General features: G+C 48.8%; 1 protein-coding gene across 5 annotated transcripts in view; it reads left to right on the top strand.

Moving 5' to 3' along the window:
* The first annotated feature begins 5,471 nt into the window (after positions 1 to 5,471).
* LOC115086663 (multidrug resistance-associated protein 7-like) overlaps positions 5,472 to 11,443 on the top strand; it is a 174,801-nt gene continuing 168,829 nt past the window's right edge. For 4 of the 5 annotated variants that reach the window (XM_029592826.1, XM_029592829.1, XM_029592827.1 and 1 more), the window contains exon 1: positions 5,472 to 5,565. In XM_029592826.1, coding sequence (XP_029448686.1) covers positions 5,556 to 5,565 — 10 coding nt within the window. In that variant the 5' untranslated portion in view covers positions 5,472 to 5,555. Of the gene's footprint in view, positions 5,566 to 6,055; positions 6,075 to 11,443 lie in introns of those variants that run through there. The other variant, XM_029592825.1, reaches the window with a different exon arrangement.

Raw genomic sequence — 11,443 nt, 5'->3', positions numbered from 1 at the left:
GCGCCATCTATCGGAGGGCTGGGGAACATGCGCGAGCACTGACGGACACACTACCAAGCCCGATATATTATAGCGCCATCTATCGGAGGGCTGGGGAACATGCGCGAGCACTGACGGACACACTACCAAGCCCGATATATTATAGCGCCATCTATCGGCGGGCTGGGGAACATGCGTGAGCACTGACGGACACACTACCAAGCCCGATATATTATAGCGCCATCTATCGGAGGGCTGGGGAACATGCGTGAGCACTGACGGACACACTACCAAGCCTGATATATTATAGCGCCATCTATCGGCGGGCTGGGGAACATGGGCGAGCACTGACGGACACACTACCAAGCCTGATATTTTATAGCGCCATCTATCGGCGGGCTGGGGAACATGCGCGAGCACTGACGGACACACTACCAAGCCCGATATATTATAGCGCCATCTATCGGAGGGCTGGGGAACATGTGCGAGCACTGACAGACACACTACCAAGCCCGATATATTATAGCGCCATCTATCGGAGGGCTGGGGAACATGCGCGAGCACTGACGGACACACTACCAAGCCCGATATATTATAGCGCCATCTATCGGAGGGCTGGGGAACATGCGCGAGCACTGACGGACACACTACCAAGCCCGATATATTATAGCGCCATCTATCGGCGGGCTGGGGAACATGCGTGAGCACTGACGGACACACTACCAAGCCCGATATATTATAGCGCCATCTATCGGAGGGCTGGGGAACATGCGTGAGCACTGACGGACACACTACCAAGCCTGATATATTATAGCGCCATCTATCGGCGGGCTGGGGAACATGGGCGAGCACTGACGTACACACTACCAACCCTGATATATTATAGCGCCATCTATCGGAGGGCTGGGGAACATGCGCGAGCACTGACGTACACACTACCAACCCTGATATATTATAGTGCCATCTATCGGCGGGCTGGGGAACATGCGAGAGCACTGACTTACACACTACCAAGCCCGATATATTATAGCGCCATCTATCGGAGGGCTGGGGAACATGCGCGAGCACTGACGTACACACTACCAACCCTGATATATTATAGCGCCATCTATCGGCGGGCTGGGGAACATGGGCGAGCACTGACGTACACACTACCAACCCTGATATATTATAGCGCCATCTATCGGAGGGCTGGGGAACATGGGCGAGCACTGACGTACACACTACCAACCCTGATATATTATAGCGCCATCTATCGGCGGGCTGGGGAACATGCGAGAGCACTGACTTACACACTACCAAGCCCGATATATTATAGCGCCATCTATCGGAGGGCTGGGGAACATGCGCGAGCACTGACGGACACACTACCAAGCCCGATATATTATAGCGCCATCTATCGGCGGGCTGGGGAACATGCGTGAGCACTGACGGACACACTACCAAGCCCGATATATTATAGCGCCATCTATCGGCGGGCTGGGGAACATGGGCGAGCACTGACGGACACACTACCAAGCCCGATATATTATAGCGCCATCTATCGGCAGGCTGGGGAACATGCGCGAGCACTGACGGACACACTACCAAGCCTGATATATTATAGCGCCATCTATCGGCGGGCTGGGGAACATGCGCGAGCACTGACGGACACACTACCAAGCCCGATATATTATAGCGCCATCTATCGGCGGGCTGGGGAACATGCGCGAGCACTGACGGACACACTACCAAGCCCGATATATTATAGCACCATCTATCGGCGGGCTGGGGAACATGCGCGAGCACTGACGGACACACTACCAAGCCCGATATATTATAGCACCATCTATCGGCGGGCTGGGGAACATGCGCGAGCACTGACGGACACACTACCAAGCCCGATATATTATAGCGCCATCTATCGGCGGGCTGGGGAACATGCGTGAGCACTGACGGACACACTACCAAGCCCGATATATTATAGCGCCATCTATCGGCGGGCTGGGGAACATGGGCGAGCACTGACGGACACACTACCAAGCCCGATATATTATAGCGCCATCTATCGGCAGGCTGGGGAACATGCGCGAGCACTGACGGACACACTACCAAGCCTGATATATTATAGCGCCATCTATCGGCGGGCTGGGGAACATGCGCGAGCACTGACGGACACACTACCAAGCCCGATATATTATAGCGCCATCTATCGGCAGGCTGGGGAACATGCGCGAGCACTGACGGACACACTACCAAGCCCGATATATTATAGCGCTATCTATCGGCGGGCTGGGGAACATGCGCGAGCACTGACGGACACACTACCAAGCCCGATATATTATAGCGCCATCTATCGGCAGGCTGGGGAACATGCGCGAGCACTGACGGACACACTACCAAGCCTGATATATTATAGCGCCATCTATCGGCGGGCTGGGGAACATGCGCGAGCACTGACGGACACACTACCAAGCCCGATATATTATAGCGCCATCTATCGGCAGGCTGGGGAACATGGGCGAGCACTGACGGACACACTACCAAGCCTGATATATTATAGCGCCATCTATCGGCGGGCTGGGGAACATGCGCGAGCACTGACGGACACACTACCAAGCCCGATATATTATAGTGCCATCTATCGGCAGGCTGGGGAACATGCGCGAGCACTGACGGACACACTACCAAGCCCGATATATTATAGCACCATCTATCGGCGGGCTGGGGAACATGCGCGAGCACTGACGGACACACTACCAAGCCCGATATATTATAGCGCCATCTATCGGCAGGCTGGGGAACATGCGCGAGCACTGCCGGATACACTACCAAGCCCGATATATTATAGCGCCATCTATCGGCGGGCTGGGGAACATGCGCGAGCACTGACGGACACACTTCCAAGCCCGCTATATTATAGCGCCATCTATCGGCGGGCTGGGGAACATGAGCGAGCACTGATGTACACACTACCAACCCTGATATATTATAGCGCCATCTATCGGCGGGCTGGGGAACATGCGAGATCACTGATGGACACACTACCAAGCCTGATATATTATAGCGCCATCTATCGGCGGGCTGGGGAACATGCGCGAGCACTGACGGACACACTACCAAGCCCGATATATTATAGCTCCATCTATCGGCGGGCTGGGGAACATGCGCGAGCACTGACGGACACACTACCAAGCCTGATATATTATAGCTCCATCTATCGGCGGGCTGGGGAACATGCGAGAGCACTGATGGACACACTACCAAGCCTGATATATTATAGTGCCATCTATCGGCGGGCTGGGGAACATGCGCGAGCACTGCCGGATACACTACCAAGCCCGATATATTATAGCGCCATCTATCGGCGGGCTGGGGAACATGCGTGAGCACTGACAGACACACTACCAAGCCCGATATATTATAGCGCCATCTATCGGCGGGCTGCAGAACATGTGCGAGCACTGACGGACACACTACCAAGCCCCATATATTATAATGCCATCTATCGGCGGGCTGCAGAACATGTGCGAGCACTGACGGACACACTACCAAGCCAGATATATTATAGTGCCATCTATCGGCGGGCTGGGGAACATGCGCGAGCACTGACGGACACACTACCAAGCCCGATATATTATAGCGCCATCTATCGGCGGGCTGGGGAACATGCGAGAGCACTGACTTACACACTACCAACCCTGATATATTATAGCGCCATCTATCGTCGGGCTGGGGAACATGCGCGAGCACTGCCGGACACACTACCAAGCCCGATATATTATAGCGCCATCTATCGGCGGGCTGGGGAACATGCGAGAGCACTGACGTACACACTACCAAGCCCGATATATTATGGATCTTTAAAATAAATTGCAGAGCCTATGTGATAATGACACACGGTCGCACACTATATAAAGCCGGTGGTCACTTGTTTGAAATGTGCCTCAAAACACATAAAAGAACAATTTTAAAACAATAATTAAAAGCGGGCTAAACTAATATTAAAAACGAGTAAAAACTTGTGCCTAAATATAATATAATAGCGATCTCAATCCCAAACCAGACATACAAAAAGCAACTTTATTAAGATATTAAAAATTGAGTTGTCAAACGATCACACTGTATGTGAAGACAGTGTTTGATTAAAAGCAATAGGAAAAAACCTTTAAAACCAAAGATAGGAAGCAAGCTGAAGAGTAATGGGACCACACGCTGTAAGCCATCGGTAAAAGAAATTCTAGGTGACCTCAAAAACGTCTTAAACTAAGGTTTGATTAAATAAAAGTATGAAAAATTGTATTAAAACTACTTATAACAAAACAGCAGAGAATAACTTACAATTCTGTGAACCCAATGTCTTGTAACCAATGCTAGCCAATTGGATGTTTACTGTAGGTATGCGTGTTCTCTCTTGCCATTTAAATCTTTTTTTATTCGCGCCAAAAAAAAACCCCAGTCCTGTGAACCTGGTTGAGAACTGATTATGCTTAGATTCATAAAATTTAAAAGCCAGGACATTCAAAAGGATGAAGGATACAAAACACAAGTTAAAAAATTGAAAAATAAAAACGAACAATGAATCTATTTAAATCTTTGGTTTTTTTGCGCTAAAAAACAGCCTTGTGAACCTGGTTGAGAACTGAATGTGCTTTGATACATGAAATTTAAAAGCTAGCACATTTAAAAGGAAAAATAAAAACAACCAATGAAGCCACAGAAGATTATAAGAGGGTGTTTGCTCCTGAACTAAAAAATAACCTATAGGATATATTTAAAAAAATTAAAAAAATTAAAAATTGGAATGTAGGTACCATATAAAATAATGCATTAATATTAATATAAATGGATAGGGAGGGATGTACAATCAATACTAGGAGGGATATATATGATAAAATGTAAAAAATAAATAATTCTTTTTCACTCAGCGCATAGTGAAGCTCTGGAATTCATTGCCAGGGGATGTGGTTACAGCAGTTAGTGTAACTGGGTTTAAAAAAAGGTTTGGATAAGATCCTAGAGGAAAAATACATAAACTGCTATTAATTAATAAGCAATAGTAAAGTGAGATTTATTTAATGTTTGGGTACTTGCCAGGTTCTTATGGCCTGGATTGGCCTCTGTTGGAAACAGGATGCTGGGCTTCATGGACCCTTGGTCTGACCCAGTGTGGCATTTTCTTATGTTCTTATGAGGTCCTCACAATGTAGAGAAAGGCTCCATCAATTTAAGGTATTTAAGAGAAGTTGAAAGAGGAGCTCCTGCACTTGTGCCAGGATCACCCATGCTTAATAAGTGTTCACATTGTTTCCCCTGCCTCACAGCAGCAGTCAAGGCCTCTTACCATTCCTTCATCTAAGGGAGAGAACTTAATGATTCAGGTGTTAGCTTTCTCTAGGCAGATTCATGACTCGTGTAATTATTTCAGGGCATGCTTCAGTGTACAGAAGCAAACCGGAAGAAGAATTTCCAGCATTAGGACCCTGGGAGGATCAAAACTTGGCAGGTACAGCAGTAGGAAGGAAGGGATTCTGCTGACTAAACCCAGGGCTGAGGAGAGCCTGCTGCTTCTGTGAGGAGAAGGGGAGCACAGACAGATGCAGAGTGGTGAGCCTGTGTGTTACTGTGAGGAGAGTGGTGAGCCTGTGTGTTACTGGGAGGAGAGAGGAGAGTCTGTGTGTTACTGGGAAAAGAGGGGAGCACAGACAGATGCAGAGTGGGGAGCCTGTGTGTTACTGGGAGAAGAGGGGAGAGCCTGTGTGTTACTGGCAGAAGAGGGGAGAGCCTGTGTGTTACTGTGAGGAGAAGAGGGGAGAGCCTGTCTCTTACTGGGAGGAGAAGAGGGGAGAGCCTGCCTTTTACTGGGAGGAGAAGAGGGGAGAGCCTGCCTCTTACTGGGAGGAGAGTAAAGAGCCTGTGTGTTACTGGGAGAAGAGGGGAGAGCCTATTTGTTACTGTGAGGAGAAGAGGGGAGAGCCTGTCTCTTACTGTGAGGAGAAGAGGGGAGAGCTTGTGTGTTACTGGGAGGAGAGGGGAGAGCCTGTCTCTTACTGGGAGGAGAGGGGAGAGCCTGTGTGGTACTGGGAGAAGAGGGGAGCACAGACAGATGCAGAGTGGTGAGCCTGTGTGTTACTGGGAGAAGAGGGGAGAGCCTATTTGTTACTGGGAGAAGAGGGGAGAGCCTGTGTGTTACTGGTAGGAGAAGAGGGGAGAGCCTGTCTCTTACTGGGAGGAGGAGAGGGGAGAGCCTGTGTGGTACTGGGAGAAGAGGGGAGAGCCTGTGTGTTACTGAGAGAAGAGGGGAGGGCCTATTTGTTACTGGGAGAAGAGGGGAGAGCCTGTGTATTACTGGGAGGAGAAGAGGGGAGAGCCTGTCTCTTACTGGGAGGAGAAGAGGGGAGAGCCTGTGTGTTACTGGGAGAAGAGGGGAGAGCCTGTGTGTTACTGGGAGGAGAAGAGGGGAGAGCCTGTCTCTTACTGGGAGGAGAAGAGGGGAGAGCCTGTGTGGTACTGGGAGGAGAAGAGGGGAGAGCCTATTTGTTACTGGGAGAAGAGGGGAGAGCCTGTGTGTTATTATGAGAGAGGGAATCTGGGTGTCACTGTGAGGAGGGGGGAGGCCTGTGTTAGTGGAAGGAGAAGGTGAGCACAGGCAGAAGCGGGGGCGGGGGGGGGGGAGCCTGTGTTATTGTGAGGAGGGGGGAGCCTTTGTGTTTCTGTGATGAGAGGGGGAATTCTGCAAGTTACTGTGAGGAGAGACAGAGCACAGACAGATGCGGGGGGTGGAGGTAGGGGCTGTGCAGGGCTGGTACAAGAGTATTTGGCACCCTAGGGGATGGAACAGCTCCCCTATGAGGAAAGACTAAAGAGGTTAGGACTTTTCAGCTTGGAGAAGAGACGGCTGAGGGGGGATATGATAGAGGTGTTTAAGATCATGAGAGGTCTAGAACGGGTAAATGTGAATCGGTTATTTACTCTTTCAGATAATAGAAGGACTAGGGGGCACTCCATGAAGTTAGCATGGGGCACATTTAAAACTAATCGGAGAAAGTTCTTTTTCACTCAACGCACAATTAAACTCTGGAATTTGTTGCCAGAGGATGTGGTTAGTGCAGTTAGTATAGCTGTGTTTAAAAAAGGATTGGATAAGTTCTTGGAGGAGAAGTCCATTAACGACTATTAATCAAGTTGACTTAGGGGTAGATCTTCAAAAAATATGCGATCGCGTACTTTTGTTCGCGCACCAGGTGTGAACAAAAGTACGCTGGATTTTATAAGATACGCGCATATCTTATAAAATCCGGGGTTGGCGCACGCAAGGGGGTGCACATTTGTGCAACCTGCGCGTGCCGAGCCCAGCGGCGCTGCCTGTTCCCTCGCCCTCCCCCGGCCCTATCTAAACCCCCCCCTACCTTTGTCGGCAAAGTTACGCCTGCCAGCCGGCAGTGCCGCTCGTGTTCCAGTCCCAGGGGCTGGTCCGGAGGCCTCGACTACGCCCCCGGGACCACCCCTGAAACGCCACGGCACGTCCCGAAAACGCCGCGTCGTTTCGGGAACGCCCCCGGACACGCTCCCTCCCGCCCCTTTTTGAAAGCCCTGGGACTTACGCGCATCCCGGGGCTTTACGCGCGCCGGCGCGCAGGGCTTTTAAAATCCGCCCCTTAGGGAATAGCCACTGCAATTAATTGCATCAGGTAGCATGGGATCTTCTTAGTGTTTGGGTAATTGCCAGGTTCTTATGGCCTGGTTTTGGCCTCTGTTGGAAACAGGATGCTGGGCTTGATGGACCCTTGGTCTGACCCAGCATGGCATGTTCTTATGTTGTTATGTCAGCGTCATAAAATAAACATAAGAATGGCATTGTATGGATACCTGAGCCTGTAATCCTATATATGTAATCTAATATACGCTTCCAAAAGAGGAGATCTCTGAGCAGTCAGACACAATGTTAGAAGGTTTCAGCTTTTATTTGACACTTGCCACATGTATATATGATGCATGAGTTTAAAACTTCCCATTCTCTGTGATGCATTGGGTTCTCTTACAGCTATTCTAAAATGATTTCATTGTAAGGCCCTGTATCCCCTCAGTTTGCCGTATGGAAAGAAATTGAGCCAATGCCTTACTGGTTTTATTTGCTATTAGACATGAAAAACTTTGAGAGGTGGGAATTGGATGTGTTAGAGCTGTTTGTCACATCTTCATCTAGCAGTGAACTGCAGTAGGCTTCAGTTTTCAGGGAGAAGCTTCAACACATGGTGTCTTCTTTGTAAGAATGCATAAAAGTCTCTGTTATCTACAGTAATATTAATGCATCCCTTTAATTCCTGAAAAGCATATACAGCTTGGGTGATTAAATATCCAACATGTTCAACCCCTAAAACTGCCCATTTATCAAAAACCTTGGAGTTAAGTTTCAGTTCAAAATCCCCATTGGCCACTGTTGGGAGGAAGTAAGAACTCTTTGGGGATGTAGAGCTTTGGAAACAGGTGACGAAGCCATTAGCGCTGTCATATTACATGCACAAACTGACTATCACAGAGGCCATTAATTCATCCTGTGCATGGGGCGTGGCAGACATTCCAAAAAGATGACATTGGTTGATAATCTTCCAAAACTCATCTCTCACTTTTCCAACAGACTGGCTAATTTACCATCAGACTCTCTGCTCTACTAATAGTTTGCTGTGTCTTTTGTTGACAAGGTCAGTACCATCTGTATGGAGTTTTCAGTAGGCTCCCTGCCTGTCTCCCCTCCCCCCCCCTTACACCAACACTTTGACAGTTATTAACTCATTAGATGTCCTTACTGATATTGGGGCTTCCACTTGCCTCTTTCAGTTTGATATACCCAGTGTTATTGACCTCCTGCTGAATACCATGCCTTGCGCCACTTCCCAGCTTCACCCTACGCCTTCTTTGCTACTCAAGAATCCAGATCTAGGTTTAGCTAGACCCTCTTCTATGATCGACTTGTTTATCCACAGGTTAGGTACCCACAAGAACTGAAACTAGGGAGAGTTCATCCTCTATTAAAGAAGGAATTGCTAGATCCAACATTACTCTCCAATTATTGGTTAATTACAACTTTCCTTTTTTGTCTAAAATCATGGAAAAAGTTCTTGCTGATCAGTTGAATAATTACGCTTCTAAAACCAACATCTTTCATCCAGCTCACTCTGGGTTTCAGAAAGGTCATAGTGTCGCATCTGCTTTAACTGCCCTTTACGTTTGATTGAGGGATGATGGTGATACTCTTTATAGACATGAATGTGGCCTTTGATACCATCAACCATTAATTGCTCATAAACTACTTTAATTGAAACACCTTCCTGATTCCATACCACTTTCTTCTGGAATTCCATAGGACTCAGTTCTTGCCCCTCTCTTTTTCATTTTATTTTTAACCACTTTGGCCACCTTAATTCAGGATTGTGTGTTTAGTCCCTTTACGCTGATGATGTTCAAGTAACTGCCTCAAAATCCAAATTTTGACTCCAAATCTCCTAAAGAAATCTCTGAATTCAACATCTTTTTGGGTCATATTGCTCACTGTGTCACACAGGCTCCTTGCCAGAGGGAGCAAGGTAGCAGGCCAGAGGAGAGTAAGCAGCCCTCACAGGACAGAGGCTGCATCAAGGAACATGGACTAATATGCAAGGCGCGTGGGCAGGATCGTCACCTAGCGCCACAGCCGTTCCCCCATGGGTTGAGTCCAAGAGTGCAGGATGCAGCTGGGACGCTGTTTCCAGAGAATACCTGAAGGTCTGGGCAAACCGAGGGCATCAGGGCCTTGGTATGTCCAGTAACTAAGTTGGACCATGAATCAGGCATAGACTTAAGTATCCAATAAGAAACAGGCATCAAGGGCCATTCAGACAGCATTTCTACAGGCAAGGACTCAGAAGACTGTTTGGACCAGTGAGGGTGTCAAAGTCTCCTTATATACAGCTTCTAATCCGGGGACCCACCCAAGGCTGGTCGAATCAAGAGCTTTCAGGACTGTGGACTTCCCCTGTGAGTTAGACTAGGTAATTACTACCAAGATCAGCCAGTCCTGTGGCTGATCTTGAGCTTCAGTGCCCCAACGTTCCTCCTGTAAATTTAAAGTTGATCCATTCAAGCCTGAGGCACTGTGGATAAGTAGTACTGTGGCACCTTTCTGAGATGTAGTATTTGCACTTTGGGTGAAGCTAGATTCAAAACTGTCTATGCCCAGCAAATTTCCTCCTTAATATAAAAGTCTTTTCCCTCGGGTACTAGATTGTCTTCAATTTAGACTTTTGGAGGTCCATATTCAAAAGCATTTAGCTGAATAACTCAGAAGTTAGCCAAATAAATGAAGGTTTGGGCATTTATCCTGTTAAATTGGATTGGATAAGTTCTTGGAGGAGAAGTCCATTACCTGCTATTAAGTTCACTTAGAGAATAGCCACTGCCATTAGCAATGGTTACATGGAATAGACTTAGTTTTTGGGTACTTGCCAGGTTCTTGTGGCCTGGATTGGCCACTGTTGGAAACAGGATGCTGGGCTTGATGGACCCTTGGTCTGACCCAGTATGGCATGTTCTTAAATTCTAGCCATCTAAGTTAGGGGCATTCTGGGGAGTGTAACTGCGAGGAAGAGCTGTGTTAGCCTGTTAAGTCTGGTCAGGCCAAAGAGCTGGCCTCAAGTTCACCGGATAAACTTAGCCGGCTATATTCAATAGTTCTTTTTGCATTATTGCACATACCTCCAACGTTAGCCAGATAAGGAAGTGAATATGCACCTCTTGGTGGGTTTTTTTTAATTCTCTCTAGAATCAATTATTGCAACACTTCACTTCTAGGTCTCTTTTTAGTTCAGATTAAATGTTTGTGAATCCTTCAAAAGACAGCAACCACAGTTATGTGTTGCAGGTTCGGAGCTGGGGAAGGGTGGTAGACACGACCTCTAGGTGGCACAGGATGACAGGGCAGATTAGAGTTAAGTTGGGCAGTCCGGTAAGGCTGGAGCAAGATTTGATGTGCAGGCTGGACTGACACTCAGGAACAGAGTGCAGGCTGGGCTGGAGCTGCTAAGAGGTAAAAGTGACCTGGAGCTGGGTGGAGGTAAGAGTGAGCTGGAGCCCGCTGGAGCTGGGTGGAGGTAAGAGTGACCTGGAGCCGGGTGGAGGTAAGAGTGACCTGGAGCCCGCTGGAGGTAAGAGTGACCTGGAGCCCGCTGGAGCCCGCTGGAGGTAAGAGTGAGCTGGAGCCCGCTGGAGCTGGGTGGAGGTAAGAGTGACCTGGAGCCGGGTGGAGGTAAGAGTGACCTGGAGCCCGCTGGAGCCGGGTGGAGGTAAGAGTGACCTGGAGCCCGCTGGAGGTAAGAGTGACCTGGAGCCCGCTGGAGCCCACTGGAGGTAAGAGTGACCTGGAGCCCGCTGGAGGTAAGAGTGACCTGGAGCCCGCTGGAGCCCGCTGGAGGTAAGAGTGACCTGGAGCCCGCTGGAGCCCGCTGGAGGT

This window comes from Rhinatrema bivittatum, chromosome 3 (genome assembly GCF_901001135.1).
Source record: "Rhinatrema bivittatum chromosome 3, aRhiBiv1.1, whole genome shotgun sequence".
NCBI lineage: Eukaryota > Metazoa > Chordata > Amphibia > Gymnophiona > Rhinatrematidae > Rhinatrema > Rhinatrema bivittatum.
Note: the sequence above shows the minus strand (reverse complement) of the source record. Positions and strands in the feature narration are given on the sequence as shown.